At 45.0% G+C, this 24,013-nt stretch overlaps 1 protein-coding gene across 2 annotated transcripts; it reads left to right on the plus strand.

Annotated features, from left to right (window-relative positions):
• The first annotated feature begins 239 nt into the window (after positions 1-239).
• On the plus strand, positions 240-23,962 carry ttc39a (tetratricopeptide repeat domain 39A). Of its 2 annotated transcripts, XM_077003907.1 has the most exons (21): positions 240-423; positions 3,071-3,121; positions 3,215-3,265; positions 3,520-3,570; positions 10,707-10,811; positions 14,202-14,333; positions 15,736-15,779; positions 16,086-16,153; positions 16,382-16,446; positions 16,550-16,649; positions 16,752-16,817; positions 16,973-17,081; positions 17,365-17,432; positions 18,447-18,506; positions 19,272-19,433; positions 19,683-19,774; positions 20,059-20,179; positions 20,916-21,027; positions 21,392-21,506; positions 21,738-21,854; positions 22,133-23,962. In XM_077003907.1, the coding sequence occupies exons 1-21, from the start codon at positions 383-385 to the stop codon at positions 22,248-22,250; spliced, it is 1,848 nt and encodes a 615-aa protein (XP_076860022.1). In that variant the 5' UTR covers positions 240-382; the 3' UTR covers positions 22,251-23,962. The 2 variants fall into 2 exon arrangements, with proteins under 2 accessions (XP_076860022.1, XP_076860023.1); XM_077003908.1 differs by lacking the exons at positions 240-423; positions 3,071-3,121; positions 3,215-3,265; positions 3,520-3,570 and adding an exon at positions 7,621-7,973.
• The last annotated feature ends 51 nt before the right edge of the window (positions 23,963-24,013 follow it).

Raw genomic sequence — 24,013 nt, forward strand, 5'->3', positions numbered from 1 at the left:
AGGCTATATCAGAATTAAAAATAACAAATGGTTACTTAAGATTAGGTAAAAATTTGAAGGTTAACAGTTATCCGACGCATAATATAGGTTACATTTCTGTCCTCACTTAAACAAAAAATCTATTTATTTAATACATGCAGCTAATTCGTTTACACGGAGGTCTTTAAGACCGAGCAAAAGGTAGAGTGTTACATTCCGGTAGTTTTAAAGGTCCTCGTTAACGTGGGAGATGAATGTGTCACACCTTCCTGTCTTCGTGTAGGACGGGGGACGTTAGCGACACGTTCACTTTGGCTTTTGGCGATTACCTGCATTTAGTCTGGTACGAATGCCCAGGTAGACCTCGTGTTCCAGTCTTATTGGACATCTGTCCCCGTTTGGAATGAGTTTTTGGAGACGCAAAAAAAAGAATGACGCCAAAAAGTGAGTTTGCCCGTCTACTTTCAAAAGAAACCGCTTGACTATAACGTAGACCAGATTACCGAAATGATAATGGTTTATATACGGTATATAGTTAGAGAAGGTTTCGGACTGAACAACTTTGCTCTCGAGTGTTCCCAGAGGACTGACAAACGTCTGAAGTGCGAGTTAAAATACTAACTAGACTGTGATTTCATCATCACATTGTGAGATGTCACATATATATGGTCCGAGTTTGTGACACTTAAAAAGACAGACATCATTTTTCATTTGAGGTGCTTTTGGTTACAACCAAATCACATTGTGTTTCTACCTGTTCACCATTAAAATAGATTACTAAAAAAACGATTACTTCTTTGTATATGAACACACTGTCAAGCAAATCAGATGCTAGACTTCCTCACACAACAAAGAGGTGCCTTGAATTGCAGCTGTTAAAACTGACAGACCATTAACTTTTTCTGACAGGTTTCCTCATAGCCCGTGGTAAGAAACTCGTGACCAGCCAGAACTGATTGGCTCAGTCGGGCTTTATCTGCCTATAAATACACTACCACTAAAAGGAATCTCGTGTGTAGTCTCAGAAGAGATGGAAATATGTGCTTCTCACGACTGCTCTCAAAGAGCAAACTGGCCTCGCCAGTAGGTCTACAAAACGCCATTCCTTTCTTGTTCCACACTCACGTGAAGGTACACTAGCTTGACAAGTTTCTAAAAATAATTATTTGAAATGTACAGTCCATTAAAATATGCCTAGTTGAGTGAAATAAACGCACAGGTATTCAGAGGTAATAGAGAAACAGTATCAGAAATGGTATCAGACATGCATATATGGAAAACACTTTGGTACACAACCTCTTGAACTTCACACAATCAAAGTAATAAGACAGCAATCTAGGGAGTATACATGTGTAAATGTAATACGAGTAATCACACTGCTCCCCAAGGCTCTTTACATGACCCCCTGGTATTTATCATTCACATCTTGCATTTACATTTCCAGTCTGCCTCCCATTGTTCCCAGTAGCAATCATACTGGTTACCAATTACAGAGCATGTGAGCTATGCAATCCTGCTGTTGGTCTTCTAAGCGACACATATACATGTCTCGAAAACTAAGGTGATCTGTCTCTAGTCTATTAGCTGGCCCTAAGTTCAGGCTGTTTAGGGCTGCGTTTCTCCTCTGACCTTAACCACATCTACTAGTGCACACACTCTCTATCTGCTACCAGGGCCAAGGAACAGACACAGCTTACAGTGAGCTGGAGGTCTTCATCTTGAGTTCTCCATTTTAAACAAATGTGTTAAGTCTAAAATCAAATCTTTTCAAGACATAATATTCAAGGTTCGCATTAATGCTTGACAATATTTATTTTTCTTGTAATGATATTACTAAAGACTATTATTTTGTTCTTACACCATTACAGACCTTCCAATGTAGTGTTATGAGGGTGGTGGGTTATTCCTTAAATTTAATTGATGATTTGTTTTAACAGCAGAAGAAAATGCTTGTCATAGCCAATGGTTACTATAAGTAAAGTTTCTTACACTAATGTGATTTGCAGAAAGGAGGTTTACAGTAACGGTGCCATGCAAAAATAATAAAAGTCAGATTCACCTGGATTGTTCTAGCCAGTAATTGTTATTGCAAGTCAACAAGCTCTTAAAGTAATCTACAAAATGTCAAAGTTAATTATTTGTCAGCAGATCTATAAAAATGATAAAAGATCAAAAATGTTCCTGACATAAATATTCTACCCCTTCATACTAATACATTGAAGCACCTTTAGTTGTCATAACAACTTGTGACAGAGTCATTTAAATGGGTGCTCTGGTTGAATGGGTGCTATGGTTGACATGTCAGGTAGTTGTTTCTGTGGTCCTGTGGTCAGAGCTCATGTTTACCTACTTTTGGACCTGGGTTCAAGTCCTGGGTAGGATATGAGCCTTCAGGCTTCGGCACACTACTTGAAGTCTGATGGAGTCTTTCTGGAGGTTTCCTCCAGTTTTGCACAATGTTTGGGATGCTTGTGGATTCCAGTTTTCAAATCGTGACACAGATTCTCAGTTGTATTCAGATATATCCATTGATGAAAATTCAGATGATTCAGATTCACCTTTTTTAGTTGTTCAGTGACTCCCTGTGTTGCTTTGATTTAGTTATTGGGATCATTGTCCTTCTGTAAAGTGATTTCCTCCCGTTTTTTAGTATACGGTTACATTTTTGTCTTTCTGACCACAAACTCCTCGTGTTTCAGTTGGGTCACCTTGATGCTTTCTGGTATGATGCGGCTTCCATTTCTTCATAATTGATCCAGTATTGCTCAGATCCAGACACTTGAATATTACTTTGTGGCCTTTTCCTATCACGTGAATATTTCTAACTTAACCTCTGATTCCTTTAGAATAATCTTTGGTCCTTTCCTTTCCTTCTGACTAGTGATGCTTTAATTAAGGAGGATAATACTTATGTAAATAGCATTTGGTTTTAGTTTTTTTGTCACAAAAAACCAATGTAAATACATAAAACCAATTTACATAATTGGTTTTACATAAAACCAATGTCACCAAATCAAACGATTTGAGCACCATCTTTTTAGGTAAAAAAAAATCGATGTATGTTTAAATATGCTTTTTAATCTGATTTTAGGGACAAACCTGAAGAAGAGGAGGTCCCCCACTGCACCAGCCCACAAGCACGGTCAGTCGGTACCACTAAATATAAATGTCATTTGCTTTATCAGAAGTGTTATAGGCCAGTAATAATAAATATGTATTTCTTTTTTTTTTTTAGGTCACCAATAATAGAAAGTGATGGACTGGATTCTCTCATTACAGACTCTAGGTAAAAGCATTGTCTTGTCTCTTGTCATGCATCAATAGATTATTAACAGTGATATAAGAAAACATCTAGGGAACCATTTTACCACTTGGCTGAGTTTGAATTTTGCCCCCATTTTGAGAGTTCTTAGTGTTGATTGTAAGTGAACTGGAAGTGTTGAGTTACTCACAACAATGGTTCTCTTTCAGGGGTTCTTCTAGCAGATCATTCTAACTTTCCCTCGTTACCTACACCCTCTTCTCTCTGTTATCTTATAGGTCGCCGGTGCCAGACAGCACAGATGACCTGCAAGAGATGTCATCTACATCGTACGTTTCTTTTAAACTGTCCAGTTAATTCATTGACAGTTTAGCCCAAAATGTTTATTTTTGATTTGTTTAAAGGCCAAAATTATCTAATCACCTGCTGCCAAATCATTGTTATCGGTAATTCCGAAGTGCTGATGTCGTACAATTTGTGATGTCCGTTTGTGGTGTACACCTATCACACGTTAGCGCTGACTGGTCTGACTGCTTGAGGGTTGCCTATATAGACTGGCCCAGAATGATCTCGTCTGAGTGACCGTATTGTGACAGTATGTCAAGTCAAGAGTCAAGTCAAGAGGCTTTTTATTGTCATTACATCTGTGTACAGGTACACAGTGTAACGAAATCTCGTTCCTCCGGAACCGTGGTGCAACACAAATCAACAGTACAACAAACGACAAAGTGCAGCAGGGTAGCAGTACAATGTGCCAAATGTGCAGCATGGGACAATCTCACAACAAAACACAACAATAAATACAACAGACCAGAGACAACTGACAGACATGACAGTGTAATGCTGGTACAGTGCAATGTGGTGTGAGTGGTGTCAGAGATGAGTGACTTACTGTGACATATGGAACATACATGAACACAGCAGTTCTGAGATAGAGTTAGCAGATTCTGTGGGAGAGCAGCAAATATTTCTGGTGGGGATGGAGACGTGTGTGTGTGTGTGTGTGTGTGTGTGTGTGTGTGTGTGTGTGTGTGTGTGTGTGTGGCGGAAGGTGGGGGTTCAGTGCAGTCTTTTTGTGCGTGTGGGGTCAGATCAGTGTTGGTGTGTGTCAGTTCCGTCTCTGGGAGTTGAGGAGCCTGACTGCCTGGTGAATGAAGCTGTTACAGAGTCTGGAAGTGGAGGTTCGGATGCTCCTGTATCTTTTGCCGGACGGCATCAGAGTGAAGAGACCGTGTGATGGGTGTGATGGGTGGGGTGGGTGTGATGGGTGGGATGGGTGTGATGGGTGTGATGGGTGGGGTGGGTGTGATGGGTGGGGTGGGTGTGATGGGTGTGATGGGTGGGATGGGTGTGATGGGTGTGATGGGTGTGATGGGTGGGATGGGTGGGATGGGTGTGATAGGTGTGATGGGTGGGATGGGTGGGATGGGTGTGATGGGTGTGATGAGTGTGATGAGTGTGATGAGTGTGATGGGTGTGATGGGTGGGATGGGTGTAATGGGTCTTCCACAATGCTGGTGGCTTTGCGGTGGCTTATTATTGATCAGGACCGAGAAAAGGCATTGTCATGCTGAGCATGTTTTCAGGTGATTTAATTGATCTGCTGGCGTTCACGTTTACCTGTAAATGTCTACAAGTGCCTAGTTGCACCCACCCACACACCAATACAAACATCATCCACCCACACAACAATACAACCATCATCCACCCACACACGCGTGCACCAATACAACCATCATCCACCCACACATCAATACAACCATCATCCACCCACACACGCGTGCACCAATACAACCATCATCCACCCACACATCAATACAACTATCATCCACCCACACACTCGTGCACCAATACAACCATCATCCACCCACACACACACCAATCCAACCATCATCCACCCACACACACACACCAATCCAACCATCCATCCACACACACACCAATCCAACCATCATCCACCCACACATGCACCAATCCAACCATCCACCCACACACACACACTAATCCAACCATCATCCAATCACACACACACCAATCCAACCATCATCCACTCACACACCCACCAATACAACCATCATCCACTCACACACACACCAATCCAACCATCCACCCACACATGCACCAATACAACCATCATCCACTCACACATGCACCAATCCAACCACTCACACAAACACCAATCCAACCATCCACCCACGCACGTATATTACCCACCCACCAATCCAACCATTCACCCACTTATCATCCCCCCAGTCCACTAACCCACTCATCCACCCACCTGCCCACCCATCCACACACTCACCAACACACACAACCACACATATAACCCCTCTGCCTCATTCTCCCCTCTTGAGTGGCAAAGATGACATTCTTCTGATGTCAGAGGCAGCCTGAATGACACGCCTGTTGTGACGTTGGTGGAGTGAACGAGTAAACTCACTCTCGGTGTGCAATACTAACGCTGAGCACATCTGTTTCACATCTTCACGTCTTCTTCACTACCACTGCCCTTTGCTGTTTGCTCATTACAAGCCTTTAAGACAGAGCCATATGTTTATAATGTTTACATTTTGTCATTTATGGATGTTTTGACTTTCATGTGCCATATTCAGTACATCTTAAAGACCGGAACAGGTTGTACATGTTTTACTGCAGTTAAATATAGGCAGTAATCCTGTCTGGTCAGGATGAAGTTTATTATGTATCAACTGCAGTGGTTACCGGCATTTTTACCACAACACCAGCTGCATCAGTAAACCTCCTGCCTAGAACTAATATTTGTCCATCAAGACCTTAGTATTATTATCTCCTTAGCTGAGTTGAACACTCTCATGTATGACACATACCCTTACACAGTGTTGTCAAACATGTTAACAGCTGCCGCATTGGATTCCCTTAACAAGAAGACAGGCTCCGTATTGCAAAGTGCACACATGCTCTGGAGAGCGTTTAGGGAAATGTCATTGTTTTGATCAGCAGGCCACATCTCGGAAGAATCTTTATATGCTGTGTAGTGGAGGTGGAGCCGTTGAGGTATACACGTGATTATGGGACATATACACGTGGTTATGGGACGTATACACGTGATTATGGGACGTATACACGTGGTTATGGGAAGTATACACGTGATTATGGGACGTATACAGGTGGTTATGGGACGTATACACGTGATTATGGGACGTATACACGTGGTTATGGGATGTATACACGTGATTATGGGACGTATACACGTGATTATGGGACGTATACACGTGATTATGGAACGTATACACGTGATTATGGAACGTATACACGTGGTTATGGGACGTATACACGTGGTTATGGGACGTATACACGTGGTTATGGGACGTATACACGTGATTATGGGACGTATACATGTGATTATGGGACGTATACACGTGATTATGGGACGTATACACGTGATTATGGGATGTATACACGTGATTATGGGATGTATACACGTGATTATGGGAGCACACTTGATGCTATGCGCTTCCTCATTGGTACATTAACACAAGTCCCATTCAGCACTATGTCAGGGAAATGTTCATTAACATACAGACATTAAGGTTAGAGGTGGCCGTGATCGTATAGTCAGCGTACTTGGGTCATACCGAGTCTTTTGTTATGGATTGCTGATCATACGTGGAAGTTCGTTCCCACAATGCTGCATTTAATCCAGCATTTACTCCTGACCTTTAACCCTTTGAGGGATCTTCTAAAAGAATAAAAAATAGTTTTTTTCCTAAGATTCTGGGATAATGTCCAGCTAATGTATGGGAATAACCTTGGTGCTGTCTGTTTCAAGTGCCACTTGTATCTGTGCCAATGAAAAGGTCTATGGGCAGAGGTGGCACCGTCTGTGGGCTCTGTGACAGAGCTGAACTATAACACTGCAGTAAAACAGCAGTAAAAACAGCCTCTCTCTCTCTCTCCCTCCCTCCCTCCCTCCCTTTCCATCTCTCAGCAGCTTGCTGTATGCTACGTCATTCCCTCCCATACTAAATTCACAGTCTAAAGTTAAGATACTCTTTCTTTCCTGAGTGTCACGATGGGACTTTTCTCCCACTGGGTCACACTCGCGGGCCTCCCCCCCCCGCTACAAGGATGGCCGTTGTAATTGGAGTCAGCGGCTCCATTGTCACTTGACTGCAGTGCATATCTGTAATGTATATTTGTACCTTTGTTTATTATTTGGCTGTAGTCCAGCAGAAGAAGGCTGGTCTTCTTCTCCTGCTCTGGCCAGTCAGAGGGCAGGCTGCAGTGTGTAGCGTGAGTGTGATGCTGAGAGGAGGAGGGGCTTAGGGAGGAAAGCCGAGGTGTGTGTGTGTGTGTGTGTGTGTGTGTGTGTGTGTGTGTGTGTGTGTGTGTGTGTGTGTGTGTGTGTGTTGGGGAGAGGAAGATGAAGCAAGAGAGGGGGCCGGAGTGTTTTGCTTCTCTGCGTGTGATAGTCATCCCAATCTTATTAAGCTCTGCGTTCTTCCTCTCTGCTGCTCTCTTGGTTGTGTAAGTGTGTGTGCGTGTGTGTGTGTGTGTGTGTGTGTGCGTGTGTGTGTGTGCGTGTTAAAACAAGAGGAGATCTGCTGTTGGGAGTAGCTGAGAAAGGCTGACCTGAGGCACGTTGTGAACGTTCCTGCTCTGCGTGTTTCTATTTGACGCCTTTTCCACCTTCTTTGTGTCCTTCGCTGTACCAGATGAAAATGTCAGAAAAGGCAGAAACTCTGGCGAACGGGTAAGAATGTGCCGCTGCTAATGGGTCATTGTGTGCAGGCGTGCGTGTGTGTGTGTGTGTGTGTATTCTTCAGTTATCTGACAGTATACACAAATGTTGTTTTGAAATGCAAGTTCTGGATGCTGTGTGGTCGGTGGAAGGGAGCAGGTTTGTGAGCAACAGTGTTCAGCATTCGATCCTCTAGTTTTCAAGCTTCTGTTATTGTCGTGTCACTCTAGCTAACGTGAGCTCATATGCACTCAGGACTTCAGTGTGAAAGTAAAGGTTACAGAGCGACGATTCAGCCATTATCTAAAAAAATCTCCTTGCACTACAAGTTTGTGTCTTGCCAGCTAGTTTGTCCTTTGTACCAGTAGAGATCTTCGGAGCTCAGGAGCTCCCCCTGGGAGATCAACATTTTCAAAGTGGCTGACTAAGTCATCATCTTCACCGTGAACCCTGACCACAGGACACAATGGGACTTAGACCAAGAACTTAGACCCAGAACTTAGACCCAGGTGAAAGTCCACCCTGAACAACGGCTTCTATTTGGTGCATGTGCTCAGTATAAGCTGAGCTGTACAGATGAGTGGCGTCATACTGGGGTTTTATCCCTCTCTTTGCTCAATCTCAGAGGCTTCAGATTGGGGCAAACATGGCGACACCCAGTGCTTCTTTCCATTCCCTTTATTTACTGACCAAATGTTTGTGACTTGCATTGGTTTATTCAACCCAGATGGTTGTTCCACTATAAACATACAGTATATAATATATATGTGTGTACATACACATATAGTGTTCTCATGTGTCACATTTGAAGTAAATCACAATCATCGATATATAAAGCTTATACACTGAGCTGTTCAAAAAAAGGAAATGACGATATCCTGGTTCCCGTTTCAGCTGTGGAACGCTATCTTCATCTGGCCATGTTACTCTGTTCCCTCTGCGTAATGCCTTGTGCTGGGCTTTCCAACGGGCTCTCGAGGTGCTATTTGAGGAGCGTACAGGCAGGAGCTGAAGTGCCTGCAAGTCGCCCCACATACAAAAAACTCGACAGCCACACAGGCCTCTGGCCCTATAGGGCCGACCGTTAAATGAGCCGGGGGTTAGTTAGTTATGGCTGAGGACACAAAGGCTGCCCCTGTCCTTCGGTGTGGGGAGGAGAGACGTGCCTCTTGTTTAGTTGCCCCTCTGGCCTTGCTTGGCCTGTCTCCTTTGTCTTCTTGTGTGCCGGTCTGTTCTCCGCTCTCCTGTCCATAGAGGAGTTCATAATTCAGTCCTGTTTCCCACATGTTTTGCAGAGACTGCGTTGCATGAGGGTCTGTTATTGAATTACATGATGCATTTAAAGCTTGTTAGTCGGACTTGTGGTCGCTCGAATGACACATTTCTCTGCAAGAAGTCATTTTGAAATGGATTTGGGATTCGGAGCTAGTATTTCTGTTGTTTATATGAGCTACAGGGTTTTGTTATTTCCTGCAACCGTACACAGATCATAGCTCTTATCAGTATTAGCATCAGCATGAGCAGATATGATCATGCACACAGTTAGAACACCATCAGTACAGTTAGAACACCATCAGTACAGTTAGTACACCATCAGTACAGTTAGAACACCATGAGATCACCATAAGTTCTCCATCAGTTCACTATCAGTTCACCATCATCGTTTGTTGAAAGCACTTTTGGCCCATGAAATGACATCATCCCCATCTGTTCTGGAGTGGTAGCATAAAAACACTCAAAAGGTCCATGTGAAGTTTCTGCAAACATACACATTGTACCATGTTAATTAATGACAGGACTGATCTGGGATCAGTGTATTGTAGTCTTCTCCTCTCTTGCATTGTTATAGTTGCGTGAGTGTTAAAAGGATGCAGGTTCTGGGCTCCTCTGTGCTGGACTTCAGATCCGCTGGCACTTCCTGTGTAAAGATGGCCAAACAAACCATCATCTTAACTTTGCTGGACTAAACATTACAGCATGAATCTGCGCTGAAGTCTGTGTGTCACACACTACTAGCCTGTGTGTGTTTGGCACTGCGCTCAATTACGCATGTCACTACGATGTACAGTGCACCCACTGCAGTGCTGGACATCTCTGTGTTCTCCACACACACACTCTACCGCTACCGCACATACCTGCACACTGTCCTACTTCCAAATAGCACCTCGAGAGCCCGTTGGAAAGCCCAGCACAAGGCATTACGCAGAGGGAACAGAGTCTCAGTCTATATGATATGCCACCTCTGCTCCAATAAGTTTGTAGGTCATTCTAGTCTCCCTGTCTTCATACTAAAATGAGAACCAGAACTAATGCCCTGGGGTACATGACTGACCACGCACGCACACACACACACACACACACTTAAACATTTAAAGAACATGAAACCGCTGACAAATTGTTTAACAGATCAACATCTCTTCCTCAGATACAGTAGACGCTCAGATATAATGTTTGTTGACGGATAATGTTTGTTGATAATCACTTGATCTGTGATTTGAAGCTGAGTGATCTCAGGTTTTCAATATATGAAAGTAGCCTTAGACACCATAGAGAGTGTTGCACATTTAACATGTCCTGATTACTCATTATCAGCTGTTTGTATTCCATGGCACTGGAACCTGTATGTAATCTAATGTAATCTTGTGCAGCGTGCTGTAAATGTGCTTATCAGATATTTCTGTTTATACTAAGATACATGATGGTTTTCCTGTTTCCCTCTGTGTTGCGTGTGCACGTGTGTCTCAGGTCAGAAAGGTCAGACCTGTCCGTGGCACTGGAGGACTGCATGGCTGCAATGGACATGTTCCTGCGAAATGACTTTGATGAGGCTCTGTGCAGACTCAAGAGCAGGTGAGTGTGTGTGCGTGTGTGTGTGTGTGTGTGTGTGTGTGTGTGTGTGTGTGTGTGTGTGTGTGTGTGTGCGGTGCCTGCATGCACACACAAGACTCCCAGGTCATTATGGAGTGGAGGTGGTAATTGTCCCAGAGGCCACCTCCTTCTGCAGGTCTGCACCACGTCTGATCTCCACCCAGCGCTCTCTTGTTGGAGCAGGCCACCTGGCTGTGAGCCTGGACCTCCGTGTGAACGCAAGCCATGAATACAGGTGCATCTTTCCCATTTGGAAAAGAGGAGAGTGGAAGGTCATGGACCTGGTCTTCCTGCAGTGAAGGGCCAAGCACAGACATCACCCCAGGAACTCACACACATGTGAGAATCTGTCTGCTGGGACATTCCATCCGGGCTATTAGAGATGTCCCGCCCTGGGTCATTGCTAAGGCAGCCTCTTGGGAGACGTTCTGTGTCAGAGGCCACGTTAACTGCTGTGTCATGGACTCGACACACAGACAGGACACGTCTCGACAGAAACACAAATTTAAGTCACAAGTCGATGTGTGTAGGTTAGACGGAGCGTGAGGCGAGTAATGGGTGAGGAGCTAAGGCGTGGATCATCAGCACGAGGGCTCGAGCTGGGCTAGGGCTCAGTTTTTACACATTGAGTCGGGTCTGTATTTGTAATGTAGAAAACAACTCATTTTTTTCAAATATCAGTCACATCACAAGTAACGTGAATGGCAGAACCATGCTGCCAAATGCCATGGCCTTTTTTAGTGATTTCATTTGAGTGCGTACCATCATCTGTCGTTCCCTTTGCTCTGGCTGTATGGAGCTGTGGCGTGACTTGCGCAGCTCCCTTTGTGGTGAACAGGGTGAAATGTGAACCGAGCGGCAGCTCAGCATTCCCCTGCGAGCCGACCTCCCCAGCGAACGCGGCCAGGTCCGACTGGTTCAACCAGTAATCCTGCACCAATAATCCCGCACCTGAGGATTGCAGACCGCCAGTGACACACTCCACCTCCACCTCCCCGAGCCTGTTTCTGGGCGCGCCAGCGTCCTGCTAAGAATAATATTAAAAATATATCACTCCTGAATTTTCATCATTTTCCTTTCACTGGTTTAATTGTGTTGAAAATAAAGACCCTTTGAATTGGTTTCCTGTCAGAGCATTGGGTTTAACTGTGTGGGGAGTTAGTATGGCTGTATTAGACTCTGTGTGGTCAGTGTAGTGTGTTTGTCTGTGTTATTTTACAGACTCTGTATTAAAGGTATCACAGCTCTCTCTAATTGTTACTGCTGAGTCATAGGCTTGTGACGATACTAAGAATTACAACTTCGATACGATACTTAAAAAAATATTGAAATTCGATACCATTTTCGATACCAAAGTCAGATACGGTGCTAATTTCCGTTTTAAAGCCTTTTTATTTATTTTTATAAACAAACAAATGAATGTTGCTTTGTGTTTGAAAATGCTTGAAATTGTAACTTCATTTCACAACAAATATCTGTCTGACTGAACAGTTCTTTTGTGTTAAATACCAGCATCTTGTAATTCCAGGATGAAACATGAGAGAACGTGAAGACGTTACGATTGGGCGTTTTGAAAATAAACAACCATTAAATAATGTGATAAAAAAGCGAATAATTTCGAGTATATGTATAAATATTTAACTTTGGGTGACCAAACGTCCGTATTTCCCGGGACATGTCCGTATTTCACGTCCTGTCCCGGGCGTCCCGGGATATTTTTTAAAACTGTGGAAATGTCCTGGTTTTTAAATTACGTTAATCGGGCCATTAATTCTACAGGCACTAGGACCCTGAGCACGGCGCTGTATGACGCGGAATCCCTGAGCCTCATCAGTTGAGCCTCAACTTACGTTCGCCACCCCCCCCCACCCCCCCGCTCGACACGCACGTCTGGTGGACGTTCAAAACTGGTTCAAAATCTGACAGTGTGACTAGGACCTTAACCTTTTAACTTAACGTCTATGACGAGTTTTCTATCTGAACGTCTGACTAGGACCTTTATTGGATGTCAGGACGTGCAAAAACTGCAACTGAACGGCAGTAATAGACGTTTAAAAAAGACGTCGCTAAAACTTTCATTCTGGCTTTTCAGTGGACGTCTTTTGAACGTCTGACAAAGTGTCTTTGCTCGTGCTGGGAAATATTGAAATGGACCTTGAAAGTGACATACAAGTGTTTGAATTCCACAAGGTGTATGAACCCTGCAAACATGACTTTGTTCATCGCGCTGAAGCGCGGCGCACGCGAGGTCGTGCACCTCTCGAATTTTGTAACTTCGCGCGCGCCGCGCCTCAGAGCAATGAACAAAGTCATGTTTGCAGGGTTCAATTCAAGCGCTTGTACCAATATTTCCCAGCACGTTAAACTTAATTAAGTTAAATATTTATACATATACTCGAAATGATTCGAAATATTGCGCTTTTAATCACATTATTTAATTTATTTTCAAAACGCCCAATCTTAACGTCTTCACGTTCTCTCATGTTTCATCCTGGAATTACAAGATGCTGGTATTTAACACAAAAGAACTGTTCAGTCAGACAGATATTGTCCGTGTTTCGTCCTGGAATTACAAGAGTTAACGTAATAACGTAACGTGCATTTTTCTTAACGTCTTCACGTTCTCTCATGTTTCATCCTGGAATTACAAGAGGCTCGTATTTGTTAATGTAATACAAGAAAAATGTCCAGTCAGACAGATATTTGTTGTGAAACGAAGTAGTTACAATTTCAACATTTTCAAGTACTTTAGCCTAAATTGCAGCACTTTTCAAACCTGAAACACACTGAAACACAAAGCAGCATTAAAATTCGTCAGGTAAGTGTTCATTCCCCTGTTTTGAGGGGTGTTTCTTTTATACTACCACATATAGTTTCGGACAACACTGCAAAGCGGAAAGTATAAAGCCTCCACCGCTCGCGGAGGTTCGCGCGAGGTGCGCGCGGAGTCGAGCGCTATGGTCACTCAACCAGGCTTTAGCGCCCTTCGTTGAAAGGTTCCAAAAGCACCGCTTGCAAACGGGCTTGTTCATATCCTTCGGTTTTCCATCTGTATCTGCTTCGAATCCAACAGCACTGCATTTGCTTTAGCTGCCATATTAACATCACAAACTGTCCTGTGCATTACGGCAGCTTGGGTGGGTCAAACGAAAGCGCATTTTATGTAAAAAGAATCGATACTTAAGGGAAACGAGTATTGTACCGTTTCAGAATGTTCAGTATCGATACGTATCGATATATCGATTTTTTTGACAACACTACTGAGTCGTGCCCTAGCTGTCATATTACTATGAGTAGATCTGCTGAGTCATGCCCTAGCTGTCATATTACTATGAGTAGATCTGATGTTTTCTCCTTTATCTTCTGTGGCAGGACCAAGGACAGCATGTATCACTCTCTCACATATGCCACCATTCTGGAAATGCAGGCTATGATGACCTTTGACCCTGAACACATCTTGGCAGCGGGAAATACGATGAAAGAAGCTCAGACCGTGTGCCAGCGGTAATAGCTCCGCCCCTTCTCCCTTACTGTATATGTCACTGTGGGATTTGTAGTTCGTCATTCGATCTAGAGTGTTTTCACTGCTGTAATCAAGCACAAAGTGCATTATGTGTACAGTGAATGCAGACTCAGGTATATGTGATGTATGCCAGAGAACAGACGGTATGCGGTATGTTTTTTGTCCTAATGTGTAGCGGCAAAGACCAGGGCTCTTGGCGAGGGTCAGTGAGCCCCGTTTTAGATACTGTTCGACACACGCCCGGGTGTAAGGGGCCGAATCTAAGGGGTCGGGTGTTAGGACCGTCTCTGTGTAATGATTGAGTGTAAGCCACTGTATGGTGTGTATCCCTAGAGCTTCATTGTATCATAGGGGCTGGTGGAATTTCTGAACCAACCAACACAATGAGTGCTGGAGTATGTATGTGAGAACGTGCAATGTGTGTGTGCGGGTGTGTAAGACACACTGTCACACACACACACACACACACACACACAGTTACTCTGCCACGTCATCTTAGCAAGCACTGTTAATGTTTGACTAAGCAAACAGTGCTGACGTTTGACTAAACCCACTCAGCCACCCACACGCCATCAAAAGCTCCACGCCGTCTCCCCTGTCACGGACACACAGCTGCGCCTTCATTTCCCAGAGTATTTCAAAGCAGTTGCGCAGATCCAGACCTGACGTCTCGCCTTCTGCTCCGCTCTCTGGGATCTTTGGCATAACCACATCATCTCCCTGGTAGCTTGATCTTCTGTAAGGTGCTTGCTATCAGACTTTAGAGCTCTTTTACAATTGAGCCACTGCTACAAGTACTGCTACCCATCACATGGGTTTGACTCCGATGCCTGCCGGTGCGTCTGAAACCGCTCTCCAAACGGGTTCTTAGGAGACCCGCCTCGACTTTAACATCAACGCCTTGGCTTTACTGTAAAGAATGATTTTACATATACAGCCAGTTCACCTGTCTGAAATAAGATTCAAAAAAAAAATGTGAGTTGGAGAGACACATTATGTCTGCCCCGTCTTGAAACACACCCCATTCCCAGAACTGAGGTATCAGCATTCCAGAGACTCAAGTGAATTGAGTTATTTCTGTGTTCATAGGCTTAAAGACATACTATCCTTAAAGAGTCAGACAAACAGAACTATTGACTCAGCAGACTGAGCAAAACTATTCAACTGAATTCATGTCCATCAGTACAAGAGAATGTCAGCTAGATAGTCAAATAATCACTTATAAAGCACTACACCTTTCAGTTCAGAAAACATTCATCCATTTGAGTCGATGGAGGGTAAGATTTAGACATTTAATTAAATGTAATTTAATTAAACCATAATTGTTGCAATTGAAAACAAAACGTTTTTGCTTGATAAGGTTTTTTTCTTTTGTCATTGCAGGTATCGTAAAAAGTCTTCCTTCAACAGCAAAAACTTTACAGAAGGTATGTTTTGAATGTTACAGAAGCCATTGTTTGCAGCATACATTTTAATAATAATTATTAATAATTAATAATAATAATAATTCAGTCAATTGTAGATAAAGAGTAAAATGCAAATTCAGCAATGTTAGTATCATTAACATTATATTACAACTACAAAACATACTTTCTCCGATTTTCCCTACCATGTGACGCTATGTACTTAGTCACATCTGCCTATAATGCACTAGATGTGTTTGATCGGAGATGTGTTGACCCATGGTGTGTTTGTATAGGCAGAGTGCAACTCACTGTCATTTGTGTCTTCAGAGGAGCTCCATGCTGAAGTGTGCTATGCTGAATGTCTCCTCCAGAGGGCAGCACTGACCTTCTTACAAGTTAGCTTCACTTTCCTTCATAGAATGTGTACATGTAACTTCGGAGCAATTTTACTCTTACTTTTACTACGTTTTTACTGTGGTGCCTCTATTGTAAGTGAACCATATAATCTGCCTAAGTTGGTTAACTGGGTATCACATCATTGTAATTCATTGTTAGCTAAATTAATTTTTTGACAATAACATATTTAGTATTTTTGAACTGTTCTAATATTTTGCTGTATACAGGATGAAAACATGATCAGCTTCATCAAAGGAGGGATGAAAGTGAGGAATAGTTATCAGATATACAAGTAAGACCTGGCCCTCTTTATCTCTCTGGTACTTCAGTCCATGAAGTGTCTTAACAGCATGGAGACCTGAACACACGGGAACTTTGTGTCTTATTGTGTCCAGGGAACTTCACACGGTCCTGAAGTCCTCCAACTACGTTCAGGGTGACAATCACGGTCACTTTGAGGGGGGAGTGAAATTAGGAGTGGGAGCATTTAATCTGGTGAGTGTGTCCAGTGTTTGAGAGGGAGAGCACCACAGGATGTTGTATACAGAGAGAGGAGGAGAGAGGAATTTGGCTGATTCTTGTTTTCTGTTCTGCCAGATGCTATCTCTCCTGCCCACCAGAACCCTGCGGCTGCTCGAGTTTGTGGGCTTCTCCGGTAACAAGGTGAATTCCCCACACTGAGGGCATTGACTTCGCTTTGCGAAAAGATTCTTTTGGGGAAAATGTAGAGTGATGTGGCTTAGTAGGACCTGATTTGATGAGATGTGATGTGTGTGCGTGTGTGTGCATGCGGGTGTGTGTGTGTGTGTGTGTTGCAGGACTTTGGGCTGCAGCAGCTACAGGAGGGCTCTGCTGAGAGCACCTTCAGGTCTTTCCTGTGTAACATGCTGCTGCTTTGCTACCACACGTTTATGACCTTCATACTGGGTGAGTATCTTCACCAATATCACACCTGTAGTGTTTTCACGAGGAAGCCCACAGGAAGCCCCACACTGTTACACGATTCCTAAAATACCTGTTTAAGTCATGCACTGGTGCATTTTAAAATAAATGCAAATGCTTGGTGCATTTCTCTGTAGACAGTGAGCCTGGGATCTGACCTTTTCAGTTTAGTTTCAGTCTTTCGGTTCAACTATATGTGACATTTTACTCTCTGGGTGAGTTTGTGTGTACATGTGAACATGTGTTTGTGTATGTGTTTATAACTCAGGCACTGGGGAAGGAGATGTGGAGGACGCAGAGAAACTACTGCAGCCGTATCTTACACTGTACCCTAAGGTACGCTACACCGCCTCCCCCATTCAGCATTACGTCAGGCTACACTGTAAACGTGCCAGTGAGCACAGTGTGTGTACACACTCTGCTTCATAAATGCACCAAGTGATGTGATATAAAGATGCTTTGTACTGTTTATTTAGCTCTACCGTATATAAACCTGGGTAACATGTACTTCTTTCCGGAGCCAATCACCAGCCCACTATATGTGAAGGTGTTGGATTCCCTGGTAACAGTCAGAGCACAAACTGTCAGGGTGTGCAGGTTGCCACGGTAGCAGGGTGGCAGGGTAGCGGTGCCCAGGTTGTCCAGGGAGATGCTGACGCTGCAGTTTAAGTTTCCAACTGCATAAACGCTGCATGCGGTTTTGTGTTGTCACTTCTGGAGCACCCCTAACTCAGCTGAGGAGGGCCTTCATAGTTACCCCACACCTCCCAAACACCCCTAACTCAGCTGAGGAGGGCCTTCATAGTTACCCCACACCTCCCAAACACCCCTAACTCAGCTGAGGAGGGCCTTCATAGTTACCCCACACCTCCCAAACACCCCTAACTCAGCTGAGGAGGGCCTTCATAGTTACCCCACACCTCCCAAACACCCCTAACTCAGCTGAGGAGGGCCTTCATAGTTACCCCACACCTCCCAAACACTCCTAACTCAGCTGAGGAGGGCCTTCATAGTTACCCCACACCTCCCAAACACCCCTAACTCAGATGAGGAGGGCCTTCATAGTTACCCCGCACCTCCCAAACACCCCTAACCCAACTCAGGAGGGGCTTCATAGTTACCCCACACATCCCAAACACCCCTAACTCAGCTGAGGAGGGGCTTCATAGTTACCCTGCATGTTACATCATGTTTGGTAGAGCAGAGGAAACAACTGTTCACCACAATTTGGTGGAGGAAACGTGACCCACTGGGCTGCTTCTTGTGTCTAAGTGTGGTGGGACTGGCCAGCATGTCTCCGCCCCTCTGGACATGTTCATCATGTGTCTGAAATGCCTCGTTCTTGCACAGGGATCCATTTTCTTGTTCTTCGCTGGCCGAATTGAGGAAATCAAAGGCAACCTGGATGCTGTGAGTGACTCTGCTCTCCATCAGCCTACACTAGTTTACACATGTGGCTCCCTTTCATTTACATTTACAGTTTATGGCATTTGGCAGACGCCCTTATCCAGAGCGACTTACATTTTTATCTCATTTTTACACAAGTGAGCAATTGAGGGTTAGGTGCCTTGCTCAGGGGCACCTCAGTCATGGCCTCAGGTCTGGGGATCGAACCCACGACCCTCCGGTCACAGGACCAGTTCCCTAACCGCCAGGCCATGACTGCCCCTTTCACACATGCAGTAGCGCAGTTTACGTGCAAAAGCATTGTTTACACATGCAGAAGCACTGTTTACATGTGCAGCAGCACTGTTTACACATGCAGAAGCACTGTTTACACGTGCAGCAGCACTGTTTACATGTGCAGCAGCACTGTTTACACATGCAGAAGCTTTGTTTACACGTGCAGCAGCACTGTTTACACATGCAGAAGTGGTGTACTTGCACCTTTCCAGTGTCTGTGCTTATACATTTGACTGTGTGTCCATCCGCTGGGGCTCAGGCACGCATGTGTGTGTGTGTGTGTGTGTGTGTGTGTGTGTGTGTGTGTGTGTGTGTGTGTGTGTGTGTGTGTGTGTGTGTGTGTGTGTGTGTGTGTGTGCGTGCGTGCGTGCGTGCGTGCGTGCGTGCGTGCGTGCGTGCGTGCGTGCGTGCGTGCGTGCGTGCGTGCGTGCGTGCGTGCGTGCGTGTGTGTGTGCGCGTGTGTGTGTGTGTGCGTGCGTGTGTGTACTGCAGGCTATAAAGCACTTTGAAGAGTGCTGTGAAGCCCAGCAGGTGTGGAAGCAGTTCCACCACATGTGCTACTGGGAGCTGATGTGGTGTTTCACCTACAAGCGCCACTGGAAGATGGCCTACTTCTACGCAGACCTGCTGAGCAAGGAGAACGCCTGGTCCAAGGTCCGTGTCTCTCAGCGACGAAGCGCGCCGCTTCGGGCCGCAGACCGGCCTCGCGGCCACTCTGCACAAGGTGCACGACGCAAATGTAGCGGTGAAGAGCGACCTCTGCATGGCCGTTTAAAAACTCAAGCGCAGAGTGTGTGTGTGTGTTTTGGCGTAATGAGAACAGCATCTCTCACAGGACGGAAGTGAATGCTTTTGTGCAACGTGCAGGTTTTTTTGAGACACACACGCTCATTATTCCCGCAGGCCACCTACGCGTATATGAAAGCTGCCTACCTCAGCATGCTGTCTCAGGAGGAATGCCAGCCGTTCGGAGAGAGTGAGGTGGCATTGTTCAGGTAATGGCCACCGAAGGGGCCAGACTGCGTGTGTATGTGTGTGCGTATCTATGTGTGTGTGTGTCTATCTGTGTCTCGGCCTGTGTCTGTGTTATTATGATTTATGAATTACGATGAATGGAACAGCGTGCATCTTCCTCTGATAATCGTGTGTCGTGTTCGTAGCTCATATGTTATCTTTGGCCTCACGGTGCTGCCATGATAAAAGGTGGCTGCCTAAGGACACTAAGATTACAGCCGTCCCCACGAGAGCGTGTGAGTGATGCCTCCCCTTCTTCCCCCAGACAAGTTCCAGGCCTGAAGCAGAAGATTGCTGGGAAGTCGTTACCCACTGAGAAATTCGCCATCCGTAAAGCTCGTCGCTACAACGCGGACAACCCCGTTCCTCTGCCCGCCCCCCCACTGGTCAGTGCGCTCTGCTGTCCGGTTCACTTTGGGCTTACGCATGTGATCATGGCATCGTAGACTATGTGTACAGCTGGTCATTACTTTATGCGCTGTGGTGTCAATGCAAACATGCGTAACGTTATACCTCTGGTAGGGTATACGCGCACAGGTCTGCAGTACTGTGATGCTGTGTGAGCATTTAACGTCACAGTACTGTGATGCTGTGTGAGTGTATCACATCGCAGTACTGTGATGCTGTGTGAGTGTATCACATCGCAGTACTGTGATGCTGTGTGAGTGTATCACATCGCAGTACTGTGATGCTGTGTGAGTGTATCACATCGCAGTACTGTGATGCTGTGTGAGAGTATCATGTTGCAGTACTGTGATGCTGTGTGAGAGTATCATGTTGCAGTACTGTGATGCTGTGTGAGAGTATCATGTTGCAGTACTGTGATGCTGTGTGAGTGTATCACATCGCAGTACTGTGATGCTGTGTGAGAGTATCATGTTGCAGTACTGTGATGCTGTGTGAGAGTATCATGTTGCAGTACTGTGATGCTGTGTGAGTGTATCCCATCACAGAGCTGTGAATGAATTGCGATATGTAAAATGGAAGAACTCACGGAGTTTGCGCGTGGTGATGGTGAAACCTCCCTCCCTGCTGTGAAAACAGCGAGGAGCCGTCAGAGCGGGGCCTGCAGTGCGGGTCTTTGGTGAAGGTTGTTTCCTCATGCGTGCCTCTGTCCCGCAGGAGATGATGTACATCTGGAACGGCTACACGGTGATCGGGAAGCACCGGGACCTGACGGAGGGCATGCTGAAGGCCCTGGACGAGGCACAGCAGAGACTCGACCAGCATCCAAGTACTGTCTCCTCACAGCCAATCACAAGGCCCCCGAATCCTCACAGCCAATCACAAGACCCCAGTATCCTCACAGCCAATAACAAGGCGCCCAGCACACACACCACAGTTCCCACAGGACGTGATAAACCTTATACAGTGTAACCCCAACCAGCAATGTGTGGTATTACATCTGCTTTACTCCAGAGACCATTAACAGTCATTACAGTTACACTCAGTCAGATGGTTACAGGCATTACCGAGTGTTATGAAACAGTCGATACGACTAATTGAACCCACAACCAGACATGAGCGGCCCAGATGGCTAACAGATCTAAGCAGTGAGAGTGCTCTTCGTATCCTGGTAACGGTGTGTTCTCTTTCAGGGACGGAGTCCTCCATAGATGACCACTGTGTGGTAAGCCTGCTGAAAGGCCTGTGTCTCAAACACCTGGGACACAAGGAGGAGGCGGAGCACTACTTCACCCTCATCCTCTGCAAGTGAGCCCCCCCACCCCCACACCAGGGCGTGGTCAGAGCCTGGCGCAGTCGGGTCACTGGCTCAGATAGTTTGGTGGTTACGAATCTGTGAAGAAGATGCAGAGACTTGCTCTGCTCTACTTTATCAGTGCTGTTGCCAATAATCACTGTTACTAAGATGTTGGTCTCTCTCTCCCTCTCTCTCCCTCTCTCTCTTTCTCTCTCTCTGTCCTTTCCCTCCCTCTGCTCCAGTGAGACGCAGATTAAGTTTGACCACTACCTTGTGCCTAACGCACTGCTGGAGCATGGCTTGCTCTGTCTGGAGGAGGGGAGGAGAGAAGAGGCCATCAAACTGCTGGAGATGGCCAAGTAAGCCCTGACCTTATGACCGTGTGCCATTTCAACACCTCCCTGGCAACGGGGTTGTCGCTCCATGTCTCGGTGTGACGCTTCACATGCCACACGTGCTATAAATGTTTACTCTGGGAAGCGCCGACCTAATCCTTCTGTGACGGGAAATGAATGATAATACAGCCGTGCACTCGACTGTCCCTTGGGCTTGTGCGATATGCTCGATAACGCGCTACACCGCGCGCCTTATTCCACCGCAAGCTGCCATTGTTCTGACCTGCTCTTCTGACCCACAGGCAGAACTATAAGAACTACTCCATGGAGTCACGGACACACTTCCGCATCCAGGCGGCGTTGCACAAAGCTCGGACCCCGAAAGAGAACGGTGAGCCCTGCTCCCCGTCCAGCCCCTAGCAGCTGGCTGCTGGCAGGGGTCAGAGGTCACCGCGTCTGTGCGTGCCATGCTCAAGTCTTAGGAGCAGGGGAGGCGCCTTGGGAAGAGAACCAACCACCACCCGGACCAATCAGAGGCGACAGTCTGAGCTTTTGACCAGAGAACACTCGCTCCATTAAACACACACACACACACACACACACACACACACACACACACACACATAAACAAGAGCATTTCTTTACATTAAAGACAATCATACAACACACAGGACCACAGGTGCATGCACAGACAGGTGGAACCAATCCATTGTGCTGAGGCCAAAACTCTTGTACTCCAAGCTTGCAATAATGTTTCACCTGCATCACCTGAAGGTGTCTGTAACTCCTTCAAGCAGTGTTCAGTTGTCACATTGGTTATGACCATCAGCACCGTGGATGACTTGTGACAGCAACAAACTAGTCTTGCTCCCTGACAAATGTTTGGATCATCATGCACAAACTACTAGATAACATATTACTTTTACTGGGAAAGGGAAACCGGTAGAAACCCAAGCAAAATTCCAGATATCAGGTACTTAAAAAAATAAATAAATAAATAGACTGAAAGTCGTGGTTCAATCATGGAGCTGTATTACTCTAGCATTAAAAACACTGTATAAACAAGGTTGGTTAAATGAGGTCATTTTCATTGTGTTTCCCTTGGGCCCAGGCTTCTATTTTTTTTGGAGTACAAAAATTCTCTCGCTCCTCTGATAACAGAGTAGGTTCTGTGGTAGCCACATCTCCCTCCTCTCTTTGCCATTCAGACTATACGGCCATGGCAAAGTTCTCTCAATTTTGTAAATGGACCTTTAGGAGTTTGTGACTTTATGTGGCCATTCTGTCTTTTGAGTATTTATTCTCTGTGATGACAGCTTGGTAAAACTGCCCCATTCTAAGCGGACAGCAGAATGTGTCTTTTAGAGAGGCGGTCTTATAGTGGACTCGGTCCAGATAGCACTTGAACTCAAACAAGTGAGTCTTTCACATGGAACAGAGAAGCCATGGCTGTCTGGTCTCTCTGTGGTGAGAGATTGAGAGATTGAGAAATGCATTGACAACCACCCACTATAAATATATATATATATGAGAGAGAGAGGGAGAGAAAGAGAGACAGAGAATAGGACATTCATGTTAGATTAACAAACTTTATCTGCTGTATGAGCACCACCTATTTAACATTTTTGTGTTTACATTTAATAATACTGAGTACTGTATCTCTTAGGCTGGAGTAACATGAGCGTTTTTACTGCCTGCGACATCATACAATTCGACCAAAGTTAAGGCTGATCCAAAATACTGTAGTAGTACTATAGTAACTCATTTTCTGGTAATGCTTTGAATGTTTTGCAACTCAAGTTTCAGTACTGGATTAAAATATTGAGCTTTAGGATAAAGTACTTAGTTTTGATATGAAGGACTTCAATAGTTGTACATTTAAACTGTTGAAATTCATATTTTCTCAGAGGTGGTGGAACAAAAAAAATGTGAAAATGATTAAAAGATAGTGAAATTTATAAACGTCTTGGTTTTGAATAGAGACTTATTCCGCACACCCATACCCATACCAACACCCACTTTGGAATGATTTTGCAATCATGAGGATCTCCAGCCAAAAAAACCTTATGCGGTGTATGCCTACTGTGATAAACATTTCCTAAGAATTGAAAGTTTGTTATTTATTTATTTATTTAAGATTAAATGACATCATTGCTTGGCTTATATGACAGAAATAATCGTCG

This window comes from Brachyhypopomus gauderio, chromosome 4, assembly GCF_052324685.1.
Source record: "Brachyhypopomus gauderio isolate BG-103 chromosome 4, BGAUD_0.2, whole genome shotgun sequence".
Lineage (NCBI taxonomy): Eukaryota > Metazoa > Chordata > Actinopteri > Gymnotiformes > Hypopomidae > Brachyhypopomus > Brachyhypopomus gauderio.